This window comes from Monodelphis domestica, chromosome 4 (assembly GCF_027887165.1).
Source record: "Monodelphis domestica isolate mMonDom1 chromosome 4, mMonDom1.pri, whole genome shotgun sequence".
Lineage (NCBI taxonomy): Eukaryota > Metazoa > Chordata > Mammalia > Didelphimorphia > Didelphidae > Monodelphis > Monodelphis domestica.
In genome coordinates, this window is record NC_077230.1 from 426,419,759 (window position 1) to 426,444,939 (window position 25,181).

The 25,181-nt window shown below is 38.6% G+C and overlaps 1 protein-coding gene across 1 annotated transcript in view; it reads right to left on the minus strand.

The window, feature by feature from the left end:
- The window catches only part of LOC107650475 (carcinoembryonic antigen-related cell adhesion molecule 5-like), a 98,911-nt gene that overhangs the window by 38,526 nt on the left and 35,204 nt on the right, over window positions 1-25,181 (minus strand). The window contains exons 5-8 of the mRNA XM_056825361.1: window positions 19,724-19,999; window positions 19,093-19,344; window positions 8,229-8,504; window positions 7,607-7,858 (exon numbers count right to left, since the gene is read on the minus strand). Coding sequence (XP_056681339.1) covers window positions 7,607-7,858; window positions 8,229-8,504; window positions 19,093-19,344; window positions 19,724-19,999 — 1,056 coding nt within the window. The remainder of the gene's footprint in view (window positions 1-7,606; window positions 7,859-8,228; window positions 8,505-19,092; window positions 19,345-19,723; window positions 20,000-25,181) is intronic.

Here is a 25,181-nt window from a genome sequence, read left to right on the forward strand (position 1 = left end):
CAGGTGTCCCCTAGTAGCAGCTCTCTAGTCACAAGCCAGAATATCCAGTTACCACAACCAGAAATATTTACACAGATTATCTCTTATATTACAAAATGGACTGGTGGGGAGGGAAGCAGTATAAGGGATGGAGAGGGTTGGGAGGTAGTTTTAAAAGACTTCAAAAATAAGGAGGGAAATAAGAAGGGATGGGGTAGAAAGGGTAGTGAAATAAGGGTGGAAACTAGGAGGGCTGATTAAAAGTAGATTATAGAAGGAAATAGTGAATGAAGAAAATGCAGAACTACAAGTAGAAAGCAAAATGTTGGGAAATACATATCTGGTAATCATAACTCTGAATGTGAATGGAATGAACAAATCCATAAAACACAAGCAAATAGTAGAGTGGATTAGAATCCAAAACCCTACCATATGCTGTCTACAAGAAACACACATGAGGAAGATAGATACGCATAGGGTGAAACTAAGAGGATGGAGCCAAATCTATTGGGCATCAACTGATAAAGAGAAGGCAGGAGTCGCAATCATGATATCTGACAAAGCCAAAGCAAAAATAAATCTAGTTAAAAGAGATAGGGAAGGTAATTACATCCAGATGAAAGGCAGTATAGACAACGAGGAAATATCAGTACTCAACATATATGCACCAAATGGCATAGTATCCAAATTTCTAAAGGAGAAACTAGTGGAGCTCAAGGATGAAATAGATAGGAAAACTATACTAGTGGGAGACCTGAACCTTCCTCTATCTGAACTAGATAAATCAAAACAAAAAATAAATGAGAAAGAGGTAAGAAAAGTGAATGAAATCCTAGAAAAATTAGAGTTAGTTGATATATGGAGAAAAATAAATGGGGGCAAAAAGGAATACACATTCTTTTCAGAAGCACATGATACATTCACAAAAATTGACTATGTATTAGGGCACAAAAACATTGCAAACAAGTACAAAAGAGCAGAAATAATAAATGCAACCTTCTCAGATCACAATGCAATGAAAATAATAATTAGTAAGGGTACATGGAGAGGTAAATCAAAAATTAATTGGAAATTAAACAATACGAGTCTCCAAAACTGGTTAGTCAAAGAACAAAACATAGAAACAATTAATTTCATTGAAGAAAATGACAATGATGAGACATCCTTTCAAAACCTATGGGATGCAGCCAAAGCAGTACTCAGGGGGAAATTTATATCCTTGAGTTCATATATTAACAAATTAGGGAGGGCAGAGGTCAATGAATTGGGCATGCAAATTAAAAAAAACTAGAAAGTGAACAAATTAAAAATCCTCAGATGAAGACTAAATTAGAGATCCTAAAAATCAAAGGAGAAATTAGTAAAATTGAAAGTCAAAGAACTGATGATTTACTAAATAAGACTAGAAGCTGATACTTTGAAAAAACAAAATACACAAAGTACTAGACCATCTAATTTAAAAAAGGAAAGAAGAAAACCAAATTGACAGCATCCAAGATGAAAAGGGAGACCTCACCTCTAATGAAGAGGAAATTAAGGCAATCATTAAAAGAATCATTATGCCCAATTATATGGCAGCAAATGTGGCAATCTAGGTGATATGGATGAATACTTAGAAAAATATAAATTACCTAGACTAACAGAGGAAGAAATTGGTTACCTAGACAACCCCACATCAGAAAACTATTGAACAAGCCATCAAATAATTTCCTAAGTAAAATCCCCAGGTCCAGAAGGATTCACAAATGAATTCTATCAAACATTCAAAAAACAACGTATCCCAATATTATACAAACTATTTGGCAGAATAAGCAAAGAAGGAGTTCTACCAAATTCATTTTACGACACAAATATGGTACTGATCCCAAAACCAGGCAGGTCAAAAACAGAGAAAGAAACATATAGATGAATCTCGCTAATGAATATAGATGCAAAACTCTTAAATAGGATCCTAGCAAAAATACTCCATCCAGTCATCACAAGGGTTATTCACTATGACCAGGTAGGATTCATACCAGGAATGCAAGAATGGTTCAATATTAGGAAAATATGAATCTTAAAACTGCTCAGACTCTACCTTGGAACATTTGGTTAAGGCTATTCCCCATTTAAAAATGGAGGTACTTGATCAGGAATGTACTGGGAATTTTAACATTACTCCACCCATACTTAGGCATACTTTAGGGGAAGATAAAGTTGTAAAACTCCTTACTGGAACAATGAAAAAGTCCCTAATTCATACTTACAGTGAGTCCAAAACCTTAAGCTAGGTCTATTTTTTGATCTAATACAAAAAGGTACTAAGTTCCTATAAAGGTTAAATTAATCAGTAAAAGGTCAAGCAACTTACAAAAGGAAAGCATAACAAAAGAGGTGTGAAGTTTTAGTCTACTCAGAGAAGGTGATAACAAAAGAATATGTCAATTAAGAATGGTAAGTCCTGTGGAAAGCATCTACTGTGATTAGTAGATGTGAAAATTTAGGGGAGCTGACATAAGAGAAATTTTTCTTTAAAAGGAGATGGTTCTCTCAACTTAGGAGTTAGTTGGATCTCAGACTTGTTGGAGTAGCTGGGTCTCTGAACTTAGTTGGAATCTTGCTTGGAACAAAATCTTGTGGTGAGTGGATAAAAGACTGACTTAGTTTTCTCTCTTAAAGAGAAAGGCCTAGGCCATTTGGCCTAGGCCCTAGGCCTTTTCCTACTATTTCCTCTTACTCTGTCTCTCCTTTCCCTTAATTCCTTCATTCATTTTAATTAAAATCTCTATAAAACCCAATTGTCTTGGGTATTTCATATTTGGGGTTTTTCCCATGGCAACAACTTATTTTTGATATAAAATCAAGACACTAAAATTATTTCTACAGTTTTGGCAATTCACAGTCTTGAACCCACATTTTCATGGTAACAAAAACCATCCACATAACTGACCATGTTAACAAGCAAACCAATAAAAATCACATGGTTATCTCAAAAGATGCAGAAAAAGCCTTTGATAAAATACAGCACCCATTTCTATTGAAAACACTAGAAAGTATAGGATAGAAGGGCCTTTCCTAAAAATAAAAAAACAGTATAGATCTAAAATCATCAGCAACATCATCTGCAATGGAGATAAACTAGAAGCATTCCCAATAAGATCAGGAGTGAAACATGGATGCCCATTATCACTTCTATTATTTAACATTATACTAGAAACACTAACAGTAGCAATTAGAGAAGAAAAAGAAATTGAAGGCATTAAATTGGCAATGAGGAGACCAAGCTATCACTCTTTGCAGATGATATGATGGTCTACCTTAAGTATCCTAGAGAATCAACCAAAAAGCTAGTGGAAATAATCAACAACTTTACCAAAGTTGCAGGATACAAAATAAACCCACATAAGTCATCAACATTTCTCTATATATCTCCAACACATCTCAGCAGCAAGAATTAGAAAGAGAAATACCATTTAAAATCACCTTAGACAATATAAAATACTTAGGAATCTATCTGCTGAGATAAACACAGGAACTTTATGAACACAACTAAAACACACTCTCCACACAATTAAAAATAGATCTAAACAATTGGAAAATCATTGGTTGCTCATGGGTAGGATAAGCTAACATAATCAAAATGACAATCCTGCCCAAATTAATATACTTATTTAGTTCCATATCCCAAAAAAAATTTTAATGAGTTAGGAAAAAAAAAAACATAAAATTCATTTGGAAGGAACAAAAGATCAAAGATATCCAGGGAAATCATGAAAAAAAATGCAAAGAAAGGAGCACTTGCAGTCGTAGATCTAAAACTATATTATAAAGCAGGGGTCATCAAAACAAGTTGGTACTGGCTAAGAGACAGAAAGTAGGATCAATGGAATAGACTAGGGGTAAATGACCTCAGCAAGACAGTCTATGATAAGTCCAAAGGTCCCAGTTTTGGGGACCAAAACCCACTATTTGATAAAAACTGCTGGCAAAATTGGAAGACTGTATGGGAGAGATTAGGTTTAGATCAACATCTCACACTCTACACCAAGGTAAACTCAGAATGGGTGAATGACCTGAATATAAAGAAGGAAATTATAAGTAAATTAGGTGCACACAGAATAGTATATTTGTCAGATTTTTGGGAAAGGAAAGACTTTAAAACCAAGTAAGAGCTAGAAAAAATCACAAAATGTAAAATCAATAATTTTGATTACATCAAGTTAAAAAGTTTTTGTACAAACAAAACTTATGCATCCAAAATTATAATGGAAGCAACAAATTGGGAAAAAATCTTCATTACAAAAACCCCTGACAAAGCACTAATTACTCAAATTTATAAAGAGCTAAATCAATTGTACAAAAAATCAAGCCATTCTCCAATTGATAAATGGGCAAGGAACATGAGTAAGCATCTTCCATATGAAGAAATCAAAACTATTATTAAGCACATGAAAAAGTTTTCTATATCACTTACAATCAGAGAAATGCAAATCAAAACAACTCTGAGTTATCAACTCACACCTAGCAGATTGGCTCATATGACAGCAAAGCAAAGTAATGAATGCTGGTGGGGGTGTGGCAAAGTTGGGGCATTAATGCATTGCTGATGGAGTTGTGAATTGATCCAACCATTCTAGAGGGCAATTTGGAACTATGTCCAAAGGGCATTAAAGAACAGTCAGCAGTGATTCTGAACAACTTGGAGGAATCTAGGAGAAAAAAACACTATCCACATTCAGAGGAAACACTATGGGAGTAAAAACACCCAAGAAAAACAACTGCTTGAATACATGGGATGAAGGGATATGGTTGGGGATGTAGACTCTAAATTAACATCCTTGTGCAAACAACAACATGGAAATAGGTTCTGATCAAGGACACAAGTAAGACCCAATGAAATTGCACATCAGCTGTGGGAATGGTAGGTAGAGGGGAGGGAGGGAAATAAAGAGATTATTGTAACCAAAAAAAATTAAATTAATAAAAAAAGAAACGATAAACAAGGGGCAGCTGGGTAGCTCAGTGCATTGAGAACTAGGACTAGAGATGGGAGGTCCTGGGTTCAAATCTGGAAGAACTATAGACAGTAACAGCAATATTGTACAAGGATCATCTGTGAAAACTTGGCTACTCTCAGTAATGTAATAATCTGGGACAATCCTGAAAGATTTATGACAGGGAATGTTATCCACTTCCAGAGGAAAAAACTATTGGGGTTTCCTTTCATATTAGTATATTTGTGGTTTTATTTTGGAATTTGGTTACGTATAAATGTGCTCTTACTACAATGTCCCAAATGGAGTGTTTTGTACAACAATAAAAATACAAAAGAAAAATTAAGGAAAAAAGAATTAGTAGAACATTAATGGTCATGATTTACGAAGCTCTTTACAGATATTATTCCATTTGATCCCAAGTCACTCAACGAAACACTGAACAGAATGAGTTCAAAAACAGAAACTTCAGATTTCTCTGAATTAATGCAGAATGAAGTGAGTAGAACCAAGAGGGTGATTTATACAATAACTACAGTGTTCCGAAGTCAAAGAACTTTGAAAAACTTGGGACCTCTGATCAATGCAGTGGCTAACAAGGATTGCAGAAAACCCATGATAATGGGTTACTCACTTTCTACAAAAACCTACAGACTTCCTATGAAATCAGCTGCCTCACTTCAGAAATGGGATGCAGTCAGGGTGTATGTTGCAACAGATATTTTTTGAGCATCAGAATTTGTTTTCCTTGATTGTCCATGTGGCATCATAGGTGTATTTTAATCTTGAAACAATTATTAATATATCAATAGTGCAACCTATATTCATATATACCAGATTCATGGGCAAGTAGTTCTTGATCATTGTATTTAATAGGTACTGGATTAATTCTGACCACTCTCCAAATCGACAGTCCAAAAGTCAGAAGAATTCCTGGGTAGGCTGCCACAGGGTCCTAGTTCCCCCCTTGTCAGGCCAGATTCCATACCAGGTCACATGTTTGAATAAACTCCTCCTCCTTGATCTAATGGTTGTCAGTTGAGCCAATGTTAACTCTTATGACATGTTACATGATCATTAGCTACCTCCCATTCCCCATTCCTTGATCCTCCAATAAAAGATTGAGGAAATATGTAGTTTACTTTTTCTCTCTCTCTACTAGAATCAGAGGAGCACACATTAAGGCTTTTTAAGCACTGTCTCTGAGTCTTTCTTCTTTTATTATATTCCCTCTTTCTCTATATCCCCTTCACCCATTTTCCCTCAGTTCCTAACTCTCTTTCTCAGGTGTCCACCTAGGAATAGATTAATTCATGGCTACAGGCAGGCACAACTCATACCTGTCCCAAAGATTTTAGTTTTCATTAGTGGTAGAATGGAGAAGGGGGACAGAAAATAGATTTTAGTTAATTGGAAAAAAATAAATTAAGAAAAAGCTCTTTTCAACCACAGGTGTCAAATACATAGCCTGCAACATTCCCAGGTGCTGCATGAACCAGAGGAAAAGGTAATTGGAAAATAGTTAACAAAAGAAAATGACAAACAGATAATTATATGATAATTTAAAATGTGAGCTTTAGGCATCCTCATGTACAGATTGAGGCGAATAAAAAATCATCCCTCCTCTAAAGTATATGCTGTTGGTGTCTGACTTCCCCAAGGTCACTTCCCCACTTCACAATTCAATCTCTCCCCGCTGCTCTCCATTCAGAACATCCCCATAGTCTAGGAGAGGAAGTTGGGATACCCCTAAGGTTTGTAACAATAAAATTGCATGAAATAAAAGGAAACTAAGGCCAGAGATGATCTCTCTATGAACCTGCTGCCCATTAGTGTGATTATGAGACTGAAGGTTTTGTCATCGATACATTGGAATGTCAGACCAGTGAATTAATTGGGCACCAGGAATTCTACTGTGGACCCAGTTACTGGAGGCTAAAGCCAAACATCCCTTTACATGGATAAGAATCAGGTTTCATAGCAGCCATACTTTCATGTGACTTTTTATGCCACAAAGAGGAAAAATATAGGTGCAATGATGAATCTCTGTGTGTGAAAGGAGACAAAGTTTACATCCTCCTTTCCATCTCCAGAATATCCTTGCCAAACAGGATGAAGGCCAGCCCTGTTGCATGACCATAGCTTATACTCCAACCAAGAATTAAAAACATTCTGTGGGTCCATAGCACCAAGGGAAAGGGATGGAAGGAAAGATTATGGAGCAGTCATTCAACCTGCAGTCCTAGAAGTTGGGAGAAAAAGAAGGTTGTATGCTACTAGAACAGAAGAGAATAATACAATATCAATAACAAGGATGATGATGACAATTCACATGTTTTTGTGCCTAACATGTAAAAAGTAATTTCCCCACATAAAATCCTATTATATACAGAGCAAATATTATTCACTTTTCCAGATGAAGAAGCTGAGGATGTGAAAGGAGGAGACACACTTACCACACAGATAATAGACAGAGGAGGAATGATTAAATCCAAGTTTCATGATTCTGAGTAGAAGGTTCCTTCTACCACAATGCATTGTGCCATGGGACCACGGAGGCAGAATGTCACTTATGTCTATTTCTCTCCATGTCTATTTCTGCCAGGGAAAGAGAGAGCCCAACACAAAGTTGGGGGCCAAATCAAGCTACTCACCATAGATCATAAGAGTCTTGTTTGCAGTGCGCGTCAAGCCAGTAAATGAGTTAGTTGCAATACAGGTATAGTTTCCGATATGATTCAGGGATGTAATAATAGAAAATGAGGCTGAGTTGCTGACAGATTGTCCATTCTGTAACCAAGTGAATTGTGCTGGTGGGTTAGAATCAGCAACACAGCTCAAGGTAACATTTATCCCCGTTGTGAACTGATCGCTTATATGGTCAATTGTGGCAATATCAGGGCCATCTGGGGGAAAAAGAAGGATTCCATATTTAGATTATGGCAGAAAAGAAGGGCATCTCCTAGTCTGTAACCCATCACCAGGGACCACTGTGATGCTCCTTTGAGCTGGGAAATTCACAGCTCCTCCTCTACTTTTACAGTTTGGATCTGAACTTGGAAGATCTTAGGGCTTTCTCCAGTTCAGCACCCTGGATGGCCACCCTCAACCAGAACACATGACAAGGCCAATCTGGGCTCCCTAAAGATGAAGGGGTTTGGGAACCTCAGAGCCTAGCTCTTTAGTTCTCAGAGAAGGGACTGAATTAGCCTGGCCTCTGGGAACACACCACCAGGCTATAAGCAGGCACCATATAGGAAGAAGCAATATACTTACAGGCAACATCCAGTGTGAATGCATCACTCCTATTGCTATAAAATGGATTCCGGATTTCACACTCATATGGCCCTTTGTTATCTCTTCTTGTGAGCCTGCTGAGAGTGAGTGTCCTCTTATCTGGCGACAGCTGTATCCTGCTACCAGCTGGGGCAACTCCGTTTATGAACCACTGGTAAGCATGAATTTGACCTGTAGCCTGGCATGTCAATGAGAAGTCCTTGGTCTCCACTGCAGTAATGTTGGAGGTGACAATGGTAGGTTTGGACACTGGCCCTGCACAGAGAATAGACAGAAAATGACTGTGTTGGTTCTTTTTCTTACCTTATAACCAAATAAGTGGTTTAGAAGTGGCCTGTCTAAGACCTTGGCAGGCTGGAGGCCAGACACCAAGAACCTGTGATTTCAATAGCAAAGCTCCCCCCTTTCTCTGGTGCAGATCTCATCTCCTCCAGGCCTTAGGAAAAGTTCAACTTCAGTTCATGTGACTGACAAAGACTTTCACATGGAGTCCAAGCCCCGGGTGCTCAGTCTTTCTGGGCTGAGGCAAGCAGGACTGGGGATGACAGACCCCTTCATCCACCACCTGGGCTTGGATTTGAGGCCTATAATTTATAGCTTGGCAGAACCACCAAGAGTTTATGATTCCTTGGCCTGGGCTTTCGGAAGCCAGTGTTCCTTACCTTGACAGCTTGATAAGGATATTGGGAGAGGTTGGTGAGGATAGACTAGGGACAGGCCACAGGGAGACTGTGCTCAGAAAGGGAAACATTACTTTAATTCTGAAGAGAAAAGAAAAGGAAAGGCAGAGAGTGGAAATAGATCAGTTAGTATCAGGGAACAAAAGGAAGAGCCTCAGGCTGGGAGTCAGGTCAGACCTGGTTCAAGTCTGGAGATTTCAAACCCACAATAACATCTCTGGTGCCTAGGACATGATTTGTCCACAGGAAGTAGTTCCTACCCTTTACAGAAGATTCTGGAATTCCCTGCTTTGGCCTCTCCCTTTTCCTTAGGTGTTTCCTACCCTATAAGATAAGAATGAGAATGTTGAAGGTGATCTTCAAGCTCAGATATGGTTTTATGCTGGGAATCTAAACTAATGGGGAATAATTTTCCCAGAGTCTTCATGGCCCAAGGAGAGCCCTTTCCTTATCTCTAGTTGGAAGTAAGGCCTTGCCACTGAGAGAGATATGTATGCCAGAGCAATCTCTGGGGCACATGCATGAGGATCGTCAGGCCTCTGTCCTCGGTCATCCATGGCCAGCTGTCTTAAAAATAATTTCCAAATTGATAGTCATAAGTTAGAAATATTTCAGCTTCCTTGACCTTTCTCCTTGTTATTTTGGTAGAGCTTGCACTCCATCCCTGGGTCTCCATTGGGAAGTTTAATGTGAGGAAGAGTGAGCCTCCCATTTGTATCCAGTAAAGCCAAGTGACACTGGCCAGGACAGTGACAAATCTGAGGTCAGCTAGCTACCTTTTGTAGTGGGGGGAGAATATGAAGGAACAGTGAGCATTCTCCTGGGCATGAAGGCCATGGTAGGACTTTTTGGAAGGTGTTTTGGCAGCATCAATGGATACAGTGCCTGACATGACATAGTGACTAGTGGTAGCCTAAGAGGGAGAAAGACCTATGTTCAAATTCTGTCTCAAAATGTTACTGGCTGTGTGTCTTACTAGCAAGTCCCTATCTGTGTCTCAGTCTCCTGATCTGTTAAATGGGTAAAATAATCTCTCAGTCCAAGTGTTATTGGACCAAATGAGAACATATATAGAAGTTCTGTATAAATCCTGAAAATAGCCCAAACAACGGTTCAGAGGAAGGAAAATACAGAGTGTGAGTCTGAGTACCAAATGTAGACTCATGCTGTCTGAGCACACAATGCATGGCCAGAAGTATCTGAAAGGCCTGATGCCCTTTTGTGAATGGCTAAGGTTTAATGACAGACCAAGAACACTCAAGGATAGTCTATAGGCAATAGAGAGTCATGAGCAGAGAAGAGACTAGAGAACACACATATTTAATTGAAGGACCAATTGAGGGCACTAGAGATGCTTAGCCCAAAGAAGAGAAGACTTGAGTGGGAGAGGAGACGTGTCTCCATGGAATGGTGGAGTTATAATGGGTTCTGTGACCCTGCCAGGGGATGTTCAGTGGCTTACATTGATCAGGTGGGGACTATTTTCCTTTCTCCTTACAGCAACATTCAGGTACCCTTTTATCTCTTGTCTATCACAGAACAACTCTTTTTTTTTAACCATTACCTCCTGCATTAGAATCAATACTATGTATTGTTTCCAGAGCAAAAGGGCCAGGCAATGGGGGTTAAGTAACTAGCTCAAGGTCACAGAGCCAAAGAGGATCCAGTTTTAATGGACTTGACTCCCTGATCATTTCTCTTCCAAAAATGATTTGGGATGCCTTTGGGAACTAACTGAGCAGGATTCCTGGCCTGACTCTGCAACAGTGCTGAGACCCATAAAGAGGTTCACATCCAACACAATCCCTTCATGGGTGAGGATGGACTCCAACATTTGCCCCTCTATGATCTGATGCAAATCTTGCTGGCTCAATCATCCCTGGCCTCAGATATTCCTCTCTTGCTCTTGGTCTCCTTCTGTCCACTAGGTGGAACTACCAGGTGTGACAAGGAAATCACTTTTAAAAGACTGATATATATTAATTTAAGGTCGCCAAGGAATTCAGCTATGTAATTCCTTAATGAAAACTCAAGTCAGTCTTCAACCTTTTATGGAGTTTTAATTACAAACAGGAGGAAGAAAGGAATTAGAGATAGAGAGATAGAGGGAGAGTGAAAGGGGAGAGAAGGGAATAGGGCTTGAATACCCCTTCTGTTTAGGCTGGGCCAAAAGGCCCAAGCCCTTAGATAGCTGGGGCAATGAAAGGAGATCAGTCCCTATTACTCACGTGACCAAATATGGAGAAACAGTCTCCGGGGCACCCACCTTCAGCTTCCTTCAGAGCAAGCTTCTCAGAGCACACCACAACCACTCCAACAAACTGCTCAATCACCCCCAGTCTTCAGACCCTCCTATCCTTCAGGAAAACCCTCCAAGTTCCCTCCCCTCAGTCCTCACATCTCCCAATCACCTGTCCATCAATTTCCCTGTGCCAATGGATGCTCTAGCTTAACCCAGGACCACCCAGAGATCTCTGGCCTTTGCACATGTCTGTTGAAGGTCATATTTTCAAATAATTAAATCTTTGATCCTTTGCTACAGCCCTTTCTAAATCCTGTTAACCTGAGGAGGATAGAGATTGGAATAATTAAATTTTGATCTAGGCTGCAGCCCTTACTCAATCCTGTTAGGACTGAATAGGGTGGAGATTGATTCCAAGTATCTCCATTGTATCAATTCTAAAATCAATCATGACTCAAAGAAATTCCTGTTCTATGCTTTAAGCATAGGTCAAAGTCCTTTCCATTCTTCAGCAAAAGGTTTCTGTCCTATAGTAATCTTAAGAAGGGAAGAGGAGGAAACTCCCATGCCAATGGGGTTCACATTCCAATAGCCAAGACCCACTATCAATAGGGAATTTTTCAAGTATGAAATTTCCCAATGGTGAAATTTCCAACATTTATAAGTCTAAGAAATTTTGAGGTTTACACAGGACAGGAAGAACTCTGGCTCATAAAAAGTTTCAGAGTAGCAGTTGACACCTAATGTGATCTAGGGCATCTTAACCTCTCTAGGGCTATCTCTGGATACAACTGACTTCAGTTCCCTGGAAAGATCAGGAAATGTCCAATTAAACAGAAAATCCTGAAAATCCAAAGAGAATTTAATAAAATCAAAAGAAAAAATGCAGAATTAAATAAATCTAGGATCTGTTTTTTTTTTTTAATAAAAATACAACTAAATAGATGACTCATTGGTTAATTTCATTAATGAAAGAGGAAAACATATTTACCAAAAGCAAAAATGAAAAGGATGAATGAGTTAGCAATGAAGTTGAAATTAAGGAAATTCTGAGCAATTATTTTGAGCAATTATGTACCAGCCATAACTCAGAAACAAAGAGTCATTGAAGGGTTACATCTAAAAAGCAAATCGGGAAAGGCTTTACAAAGTTATAATTGTGGATTGTCTTATGGCTCAATTAATATGGAAAGGCATAGAATATGTGGTTTCAGGTTTAGGATGGTATCCTCATGAAATCTGGGTACCCATTGCTAAAGATATACTACAGAAATATTTAGTCTTTACTATTAGCATACCCCATTACTATTACCACCTACACTCCACAAGGTTAATTTTCTTTTTTGTCCCAACATCCTGTTGTTTTTCCTAGTGTTCTAAGAGATCTTCCAGTATCAGGACCTAATGTTTATGTTGATGCGAATGCTAGTTATAAGGCAGGAGTATACAAGGAAGGTAGCTACCTGTCATTTTTACCACTCCTTTTTCTTCTACCCAACAAAATGAATTAACAGCTGTTTTGCTAGAATTTTGGTTATTTCAGGAGCCTTTCAACCTCATAATGGACTTTAAATATGTTTTTCAGTCTTTGCAAGGTGTAGAACAAGCTGTCATCAGATCTACTCAAAGCAATGTACAAATGTTATTCTGTAAATTACAAACTGTCATATGTATGACAATGGACACATCCAGTGTATGCCATGCATGTACGCAGTCATACCAATTTACCTGGACCTATTTTTAAAGGAAATGATATCATAGATCAAGCTTTGATTGTTCAATGTTATCTAACTGATATGCAATTAGCTGAGGAATCCATCATAGATTTCACCAAAATAGTACTGCTTTAGGCCAAATGTTCCAACTCACTAAAGATCAAGCCAGGAGTATTGTTAAAAAGTGTCCTAATTGTGTTCCAAACCATCCCCCAATGTATATTGGTGTGAATCCCAGAGGCTTAAGTAGTACAGATATACGGCAAATGGATGTGACTCACAAACCGTCCTTTGGACGACTTAAATATATCCATGTCACTGTGGATACTTATTCAGGGTTTTTATGGGCTTACTTTTCAGATGCCTGGTCCCCCCAGAACATTTAAAACAGATAATGGACCTGCTTATACTTCCAAACAACTTTTTCTTTTTTGTAAAACTTGGGATATTCAACACCTCACAGGTATCCCATACATTCCACAAGGACAAGCTATTGTGGAGCATAGTAATCAAATACTAAAAATGTTTCTTTTAAAACAAAAAGGGGGAGACAGCACCCCACATCAACGATCGGCAATAACTGTATATAGTATAAATAATTTGATCTTTACTTCCAATAATATATCCAGAGCTGAAAATTTTTTCTCTGCATTTTCTTATGAACGAAATTGAGGTACCACTACTCCTGTATTCCCTGCTACAGAAGAAAAAATTGTCATATGGAAAGATGATGATCAATCCTGGCAAGGACATCACCCAGTGGTCCTGCAAGGCCAAGGCTTTGTTTGTGGCTCCACAGGTAAAGACAGTGTATGGCTCCCTTCCTGCTGAGTTCAAGAGACTGACTGACCATAAAGAGAAGGACGAGAAGAGGACTCCGGAAGCCTCACAAGGAGACTCGACTACGTCTCAATAAGATACTGACTCTTCTACTTCTATTCCAGAATTTAAGTACAGCTGCTGGAATAAAGAGATGGGTTTTTTGGGAACAACCACCTTGGGTAGAGTTGTGTCGGCATGGGACACACTTTACCGTAAGTCATCTTATATACAAAAACTAATTCTGATATTCCTGGCATTTACCATTTTGAGAGACAAGCTAAGGACAATAATCAGGCCAATAATTGTTTGTGTCTTTCAATTGGACTGGACTAGTTGAGGCACCCCCAGTGTGCCTCACACGAGACCATCCTGAATGCCTGCCCCTCAGATCTCTGCAGGCGCATTATTATGGTCATCCTGACCTGTCAGACTCTTTCTGGATAGGATCTTATCGTGTAGACAAAGGGGTAAAATATAAAGGGTACAGCCAACTGCAATATTTAGTTTGGCTAGGGGAATCTTGTGATGGTACTTGGGGACAAGAAATACCTATTTGTCCTTCTGTGATGGAATATGAACAAAGAGACACTGTTAATATGTTTCCTCCCTTGCTATTGTGTAGATCTAAAAGGGCACCATGTATTCATTGGAAAAATATGATTTGGGTATCTTGGCATAACGACACGAGGTGTATTGGAAAGAAACTGGATTCTTATGAATTTCATGATAGTTTTATAGGAGGATACAGCTTGCCTTTGTGGGTGATGCCCCCAGAGCTAATTGGTTACGTTCTGCTAATTTCATACAGATTTTGATTGATTATGGAAAGACAGCCCTGGCATTGGATAAAGTAAATATGTATCACTATGTTAATGTTTCTAATAATGGAAAAGTCCAAAAACCAGTAAATACAAGTGTTACATTAGACGTTCAGACTTGCCTAACAGGGGGATATGCTTTTATACCTACAGTAAATAATCATCCTGAAGCTGAACATTACTGAAATAACAAGCAAAAGAGTTAGATATTTGAATATTGGAATGTAACCTGTAGCAACTGTAGGGTCAGTTACTGTGTAGGATCACAGGTGGATGGGCCTGTCTTAATCATTAAGTGACCACGCATGGCCCTTTTTGCCACTGAACATAAAGATTCATGGTATGGTAGCCCAGGGGACCAAATTCTTTATGTATTACAACAAAAAATAAGACCACAACATAAACGATGTATTACTTGTATTGCATTAGGCATAGTAGCATTAGTTTCTTCATTGGCTTCTACTATAATAGATTCTGTATCTTTAGCACAATCAGTATCTAACTTACATTCTCTTGAGAATGACGCCAACCATTTGAAAGCATTGGCTACAAATGTAACCTCAGCATTAGAAAGAGAAAAAGAAATTGATACAAGTTTTTACAAAAGTATTATGATGTTACAGAAAAATATAACTGATCTAACAAATGAAGTAGAATATGTCATTGAAAACACACATGAAATGTGATTATAGATATACTGCATTTTGCTTACTATATAAGAGTAAATAATGACACAAAAACATTGGAAAAAAATTAAATTACAATTACAGGAATTATGGGACCATGAAAACATGACCAAATATATTAACAATCTCAGTATATTAATTCAGAATATTGATTCATCCTTTCAGGAGGATCTCTAACCACAGCATATCGCAGATTCTTTGTATAATTGGATTGAAACATAAAAAAGATTGTTTTCCTCCTTATTTCATGATATGACTCTTCTTGTAGTTGGTGCACTTGTGATTTTGTTTATCTGCTTATGCTTGCATTGTTTGCTAAAAGTTTAATTACTAGTTTTGCTGAATTGCAAAAAAACTATTAATGGGATCCTGTACCAAAAGGAATTTGATGTCTTAAAAATAAATGGGGAATTGCAGTGAACCTTCCAGGAACCCATGAGAAAAAATTCCTCTTCCCAGGTGTTTGACACAAACTATTCCTGCTGAGTACACCAAAAAATAGAAATCTCAGTTCAAGGCTGCATAAACAATTCCAAGATCTCCTGAGAACGGGTTAACTCCCCTGTTCACATTCTGGGGAGGATTGGGGAGAATAGATTGTTTCTCTTGAGGAGAACTTTAAATCTTGCGTGCTGCATACAATAAACGTTCATTATCCCTGCTTTGATAATGTTGCAGTCTTTCTTTCTTGAAACGTTTTAGCAGTCCCCTATTGCAACTCCTTAGAAGTCCCAGGCAGTTTTCTAATACGCAGTTCCCTCAATTGATCTTCAGAGACTCTAGACCCCTCAAAAATCTGGCTGAACATTCCCCAGTTCACTGTTGCCACTTGTAAATTGTGTCATCTAGAACCAAATACAATAATCCAAGTGCCATCTGATTGTACAGAAAGACAGCTATCTCCTTATTCTTCGAAGTGGACATGCTTCTCTTAAGACTGCATTAGTGGTTGGGGTAGTTGTGTAGCTCAGTGGATTGAGAGCCAGGCCTAGAGATCAGAAGTTCTGGGATCAAATCTGACCTCAAATAATTCAAAGATATATGACCTTGGGCCACTCATTTAACCTCCATTGCACAGCATGGATTCTAATGCTAATAGGGAAGGATTAAAAAAAGTATACATTATGTTTTTTCAACTACCCTGTTACCTTCCCACTGATAATAAGTTTGTGGATCTCTCAATCATCCCCAACATCTCTTTATGCAATCCAACATGGCATTAATAGTCTGTATCCAAATTCTCTTTTTTTTTTTTTTAGTTTTTAGTTTTTAAACATTACTTTATTTGGTCATTTTCATACATTATTCATTGGAATCAGAGATCATTTTCTTTTCCTCACCTCCCCTTCCACCAACCCTCCCCAAGTCAACGTGTGATTCCACTGGGTATCACATGTGCCCTTGCTCCGAACCCTATTCCTTGCTGTTGGTATTTGCATTAGGGTGCTCATTTAGCATTTCTCCTCAATCATATCCCCTCAACAACTGTAGTCAAGTAGTTGCCTTTCCTCCGTGTTTTTACTCCCACACTTTGTCACACATTATTTCTTTTTTTCTTTCCAGTTTCAAAATTATGCCTTCTGCTTCTCTGTAGAATTAGTAGAACATTAATGGTCATGATTTAAAAAACTCTTTACAGATATTATTTCATTTGATCCAAGTCACTCATAGAAACATTGAACAGAATGAGTTCAAGAAAAGAAACTTCAGAAGATTTATCTGAACTGATACAGAATGAAGTGAGTAGAACCAAGAGATAATATATACAATACCAACATTGTTCTGAAGGCAAACAACTTGGAAACCCATGGGACCTCTCATCACTGCACTAACCAACCAGGACTGCAGAAGACCCATGATGAAATAAGTTACTCACTTTCTACAAAAAGCTATAGACTTCCTATGAAATCAGCTGCCTCTCTTCAGAAATGGGATGGACTGAGGGTGTAAGTTGCAACACATATTTTTTGAGCTCTGAAATTAGTTTTCCTTGATTGTCCATGCGGCATCATACATGTATTTTAATCTTGAAACAATTATTAATATGTAAATATTGCAACTTATGTGCTCATGTACCGGATTCATAGGCTTATTAGTCTTGATCATTGCATTTAATAGGTACTGTATTAATTCTGACTACTCTCCAAATCTACAGTCCAAAAATAAGAAGAATTCCCAGGTAAGCTGCCATAGGGTCCTAGTTCACACCTTGTCTGACCAGATTCCATACCAGGTCACATGTTTGAATAAACCACTCCTATTTGATCTTGTGGTAGTCAGTTGAACCAATGTTAAGTCTTGTGCCTTGTAAAATGATCATTAGCTACCTCCATTCCCCATTCCTTGATCCTCCAATAAAAGATTGAGGACATATATAGTTCACTCTCTCTTTCTCTCTACCACCATCAGAGGAGCACACAGGCTGGATCCCAAGCTCTTGAAGCCTTGTCTCTGAGTCTCTCTTCCTTTGTTCTACTTCCTTTTTCTCTATATCCCCTTCACCCATTTTCTCTCAGTATCTAACTCTCCTTCTCAGGTGTCCACCTAGGAATATATTAATTTGTGGCTACAGGCAGGCACAACTCATACCTGTCCCAAAGATTTTAGTTTTCATTACTGGTAGAAGGTAGAAGGGGGACAGAAAATAGATTTTAGTTAATTGGAAAAAAATAAATTAAGAAAAAGCTCTTTTCAACCACGGGTGTCAAATACATAGCCTGCAACATTCTCAGGTGCTGCATGAACCAGGGGAAAAGGTAATTGGAAAATAGTTAACAAAAGAAAATGACACAGAGATAATTATATGATGATTTAAAATGTGTGCTTTCATCATCCTCATGTACAGATTGAGGCCAATAAAAAATCATTCCTCCTCTGAAGTATATCCTGTTGGTGTCTGACTTCCCCAAGGTCACTTCCCCAATTCACAATTCTATCTCTCCCCCCTGCTCTCCATTCAGAACATTCCTAGAGGTAGGGACAGGAAGTTGGGATACCCCTAAGGTTTGTAACAATAAAACTACATGAAATAAAAGGAAACTAAGGCCAGAGATGATCTCTCTATGGTCCTGCTGTACATTAATGTGATTATGGGAATGGAGGGTCTGTCATCTGTACATAGGAAAGTCAGACCAGTGAATTAATTGGGCAGCAGGAATTCTACAGTGGATCCAGCTACTGAATGCTAAAGCCAATAGATCAGAACCAGGCTTCACAAGAGACATGCTTCCATGTGGCATTTAATGCCACAAAGAGGAAAATATATGTCCAATGGTGAATCTCTTTGTGTGAAAGGAGACAAAGTTTATATCTTCCTTTCCATCTCCAGAATTTCCCTACCAAGGGGAATCAAGGCCAGCCCCATTGCATGACCATAGCTTATACTCCAACCAAGACTAGAAATATTCCGTGGTTCCACAGCACCAAGGGAAAGGGATTGAAGGAAAGAGTATTGGGCAGTCATTGAACCTGCGGTCCTAGAATTTGGGAGATGAAGAAGGTTGTATATCACTAGGACAGAAGAGAATAATACAATATCAATAACAAGGATGATGAAGACAACTCACATGCTTTTTATACCTACCATATAAAAAGGACCTTTACTCAGAGAATGCTATTATATACAGAGAAAATGTAATTCATTTTTCCAGATAAAGAAACTGACGCCTCAAAAGGAGGAGTCATTTACTACACAGAGAGTAGACAGAAAAGAAAGGATTTTATCCAAGTTTTATGATTCTGAGCTCAGGGCTCTTTCTACCACAATGCACTGTGCCATGGGACCGGGGGGGGGGGGGAGAGTGTCACTTTTGTCTATTTCTGTCATGCCAGGGAAAGAGAGAGCCCCACACAAAGTTGGGGGCCCAATCCAGATACTCACCATAGATTATAATATTTTTGGTTGCAGTACATGTCAAACCCGTGAATGAGTTAGATGCAGTACAGGTATAAGTGCCAGCATCACTCAGGGATGCAATAATAGAAAATGTGGCTGAGTTGCTGACTGGTTGTCCATTGTGTAACCAAGTGAATTGTGCTGCAGGGTTAGAATCAGCAACACAGCTCAAGGTAATATTTGCAGCAGTAGGGTACTCATCTGCTGAATGTACAATTGTGGCGATATCTGGGCCATCTGGAAGAAAGAGAAGGATTCCATATTGAGATTATGGCAGAAATAAGGGGGTATCTCCTGGTCTATAACCCATCACCAAGAACCACTGTGTCTCCCTGATCCTCCTTTGAGCTGGGAAATTCACAACTCATCTTCTACTTTTCCAGTGTGGATCTGAACATGGAATATCTTAGGGCTTTCTCCATTTCAGCACCCTGGATGGCCACCCTCCACCAGAACACATGACAAGGTCAATTTGGGCTCCCTAAAGATGAAAGGGTTTGGGAGCCTCAGAGCCTAGCTCTTTAGCTCTCTGAGGAGGGATGGAATTAGCCTGGCCTCTAGGAACACACCACCAAGCTATAAGCAGGCACCATATAGGAAGAACAAATTTACTCACAGGCAACATCCAGTGTGAATGGATCACTCCTATTGTGATAAAATGGGTTCTCGATTTCACACACATAGGGCCCTTTGTTAAAGCTTCTTGTGAGACTGCGGAGAGTGAGTGTCCTCCTATCTAGCGACAGCTGTATCCTGCGACCAGCTGGGGCAACTCCGTTTATGAACCACTTGTAAGCGTGAATTTGACCTGTAGCATAGCAGGTCAATGAGAAGTCTTTGGTCTCCACTTCAGTATTGTTGGAGGTGAGAATGGTAGGTTTGGACAGTGGCGCTGTGCAGAGAATAGACAGAAAATGACTGTGTTGGTTCTTTTTCTTACCTTATAACCAAATAAGTGGATTGGAAGTGGCCTGTTTAAGACCTTGGCAAGGCAGGAGGCCAGAGACCAAAAACCTGTGATTTCAATGGCAAGGACACCCCTTTCTCTGGTGCAGATCACAACTCCTCCAGGCCTTAGGAAAAGTTCAGCTTCAGTTCCTGTGGCTGACAAAGACATTCACATGGAGCCCAAGCCCTGGGTGCTCAGTCTTTCTGGGCTGAGGCAAGTAGGACTGGGGATGACAGACCCCAGACAGAAAAATCTGGGGAGATTTAATTGCATCTATCCAGCAATTCACTGAAGCACTATCACTATTAGAACAACTTGAAGAAGAACCTGAAAAGATTCAAGTTGTAACTTCTATGTGTGACATACCCACAGATATACCACAAGGGGTGTTTGCAAAATATCAAAATGATATGAGTTAGATTAAATCTATTACTCCTGTTAGGATTGAGGTCAGGGAAGGAATACCATCTAAGATACCACAATACAAATTGAGTAGAGAAGCGAGAGAAGAGATAACACCTATCATAAATAGTTTGCTTGAGCAAGGTATATTGAGACCTATGGTATCTGAATACATTTACCCAATATTAGCTATTAAAAAGAATAAGCTAAATGAAGATGGAACTCCTGCCTGGAGATTTGTGATGGATTTAAGGGCTGTGAATAATTTTATATGAAAAAAAAAACACACTATAACACCATCTCCAGACAATATCACAACTCAAATACCTGCAGAGTCTAGGTGGTACACAGTGTTGGACCTGAGCAACGCTTGCTTCACTATACTGTTGCACCTTGATTCTCAAAATATTTTTGCTTTCCAATGGAGACAAACCCAGCTGTGCTATGCAAGATTAGTGCAAGGATGTTGCGAGTCTGCTTCAATATTTTGTCAACTGTTGCAGAGAGATCTAGCTACCATAACTTTCAAACATAGCATATTGATACACTATGTGGATGATTTGTTGCTAGCATCTCCTGACCCTAAAACATGTTTGGAAGATTCAAAGAAATTATTGATAGAACCTTATGAGAGGGGACATAAAGTTTCTAAAAAGAAGATTCAATGGGTCCTACCAACAGTTGAATATTTAGGATTTGTCCTGGAGGGGGACACCAGGAAAATATCTAATAAAAGGAAGGCAGACATACAGAAGCTAGGCACCCCTAGATCTAAGGAAGAACTTAAGAGCTTTTCTGGCGGTTGCTGGTTTCTCAAGGCAGTACATAGTAGGATATTCTCATATTTCCAAGTGCTTGATTGATATGACAAAGAAAGATATTAAAGAACCATTGCAATTAAATAAAGAACATTTACATGCTTTGTCACAGTTGAGAGGAGCTATTTTATCAGTTCCAATTTTGGGAATACTTGATTATATGAAAGAATTTCACTTGTATGTCCATGAAGCAAAAGGTGTTGCTTCTGGAATATTAGCACAGTATTTTGGATTAAATCTGAGGGCTATTGCATTTTACAGTCCTATCCTTGACACGGTTGCACAAGGAATGGTTCATTGCCTCAGGAGCTTAGTAGCTACAGCTCTAATGGTCAAGAAGTCATATGATATAGTACTAGGATGTAAATTGCATGTGTATTCCGCACATCAAATTGAAAAACTGTTATGGTCGCAGAATATGCATTCATTCACCGATGCAAGAATATCCCAGTATGAAGTCATTTTGTTAGGCAATTATAACAACACAATTCATAGATATGCACCATCGAACCCAGAAACTCTAATCCCTGATTTGCCAATGGATGGAGAAGTATTGCATGATTGGGATCAGATAGTGGAACTCATGCATAGGCCAAATGAATGCCTTAAAGATACACCTCTTATGGATCCAGAAATAGAGTTATACATGGATGAATCCTCTTATGTTCATGATGGGAGAAAATTCACAGGGGCAGCAGTTGTTGACAATGACAAAACTCTTTGGCATGCATCACTGCCAAGCCATGTCGGCACTTAGGGAGGATCATGGCCCTAGAATTAGCTAGAGGGAAAAGAGCTAATATTTTTTCTGGATTCACAATATGCTTTCTCCTCGTACATCATACATATGGTAAAACAGAGGGCATAAAATTCAGCTTGGAAACCAATTGCATATCGCAATCTGATAGATCATATCATAAGTGCTGTAGACTTTCCTAAAGAGGTGGCCATAATCCATTTTAAGGCACACACTCATGGGACGGACAGAATACCCCTAGGGAATGACTGAGCAGGCACAACATCAAAGTACGCTGCTAGGTTCGATCCTCACCATGTGCTGAATTTCTCTCTGATCAAAAGGCATGATCTCACTGAAGCCTAGGATGGAGAAGAGATGCAGTCATGGAAAGAGCAGCTAGGTACTAAACTAATCAAGGGTGTCTGGATTGCTCAAGGGGGTAAACCTATTCTCCCTAAAAAGTTATATCAACATCTATGCACTGTAAGTCATGCAGAAGGACATTATGGAGTGCAAGGGATTCTGGATACCATAAAGAGATATTGGACAGCACCAGGAATTACAAAAAATACCATTAGAACTTGTCAGGCATGTGAAACATGCAAGAGATATAATCAAGGACATTTTAAGAGTGCTGCATTGGGAAGCAGACCACTCAGCTATATGCTTTTTCAGTGTATTCAAATTGATTATATCAACATGCCTAGAGACAAGGGATACAAATATGCATTGGTGATTATGGATAAATTGACTAGATGGGTTGAGGCATGTCCATCCAAGAAAAGTGACACTGCTACGGTAGTGAGATTTCTATTAAAGGAGATTATACCTAGACATGGCATTCCTGATACCATAGATTCGGACAAGGGGTCTCACTTTGCTTCCCAGATTCTAAAAGTAATCTACAAGAATTTAGGGATTAAGTGCAATTACCATTCAGTATATCGACCCCAAGGTTCCAGGCAGGTCAAGCGTATGAACAAAGAACTGAAAACATAAATAGGCAAACTCTGTTCAGAAACACATTTAAAATGGACAGATGTTTTGCCTCTTGATTTGTTCAATATTAGAACCAGGCTTAGGACTGACCTGCATTATATCACCTTTTGAAATGCTACATGGTCAGCCACTTTGGCATGGTAGGACAGTAAGACCACCTTACTTGTCCATCTTAAGAGGGGAATGTGTTCTTCATGAATACTTAAAACAGATACAACGTAGGATTGAAGAACTAAGGAAACTGGGTTTGCTTGGGCAAAGAATACCACTAGATTTTTCATTGCATGAGATAAAACCAGGTGATAAGCTATATGTCAAGAACCTTAATAGAGAATCTCCTACAGAATCAAGATGGATCAGACCAACTAAGGTCATAATGACAATCCCAACATCTATAAAGGTTGATCAAAGAGATCCATAGTTCCATACTTCACATGTGAAATTGCATCACACCCATAATGTTGATTAGCTCTGGGAATATAATCAATAAGCAATGACCGTCCCTACTGACAACACATGAAAGGACATGACTACTTGCCACCAGAATACAGACAAGAGAGTCCTACATATGTTAACATGATTAAGTGATAGCACCCCTGGAGCAAATGCAGCCAGTGTTGCAGCCAAAAGAATAGCATTAGAAGCCTTAGAAAAAGCCTCGATATATTTCTATACAAAGTCTCTGCCAAGAACTAAGTACAGTAAACATTCAATAAATCTTCTAGTGAAAAGTGAAAGAACAAGAATTAGCAAACTTGAAATCACTATTTTTAACAAAATCCTGAGAACCTATGCATAATGGTCACACCCATCTGTGAAAAAACATATGTAGACCTTACTTGCTTTTCACGAAGATATACATATGCAAAGCTTACCTCCATGCACGAAGAGAATACATGTAAATCTTACCTGCAGACATAAAGATTGATAAATTCTGACAAACATTCATGAAGATTTCGACTTACTTCCATGCAAATATACTTTTCACTCTTATTTGCACACACATAAAAATGTCACATGCATACATGTTTGTGGTTTGTTCGTGTGTTCTGGGTTCCTGATTGATTATTCCAGTGGATCCTGATTTGAAGACCACATCTTCAATCAAGACTGGAAGATGGCAACTGGCATGCAGACCAGACAGAGGACCAGAGAGTAAGAAAGATTTTATGCAAACATCGTTAAAGGACATGGTAGGACTTTGGAACTTTGGAATTTTGGAACTTTTGATCATGAGGGTATGTAAGAATGCATAATACATGTTACCTCACATATATGCACATATATGCACACATCCTACATAGAATACACTTTAGTAAGATATCTCATAGAATGGGTAAGTACATAACATGCATAGTGGCATAACAAAAGACACATTGATACAAATTTCTGTGGAAAATTCAAAGATTTCTTTTCTGCATGAGTTTGCACAGAAATATAGTATGATGTACATATGTCAATGTGTATGGATCCTATGTACACATGTAAATTACTATTGACTAATGAGCTAACTTTATTTGAGTAATTTATTAATATTCTAACTACTAACATTAGTGACAGCCTAGTGAATTTGTTTAAGTCTTAGGAAAGTAGACATAGAAGTTCTGAAGTATAGAATTTACATTGCATTATGATTGTAGGTTAGCATTTGTTAATGACAGTAAACTTTTCTTAGTGACTATATAGACATTAGGAATTAGGATATTTGCATATTCTTAATGTTAGTGAAATTGTTGGATTGATTTGACAAATGTTACAGGATTTGTTATGTGAAACTATATTCATGTAAATCCCTTACCTAAACCATTTTCCTATACGATTCTTAGCTTAACATCTATGTAGATAGAATAGTTAAGTTAGGATTTTTTTATCTGGGGGTGGCTAAGGGAATACTTAAGATAGCACAGGGTGAAGAATAGATAGATAGAATTAATAAGTGTAAGTATCATTGAAAAATGCAAGTTGATTTTTTTGGAGAATAAAAGGGGGGATTGTGGAAGAGGCATGAAGAAAGAGAGGATTTGCAGGACAAGCCAAGCATGCAGATCAAACTGGGGACATGATCTGCAAAATCAAGGTGAAGATTCCAAAAGGAATGTTCCGAGGAGTAGGCAGTTGGGAGCCTGGACAGCGGAGAGAAACTGGGAGTTTGGGGTTCTCTCTTGGA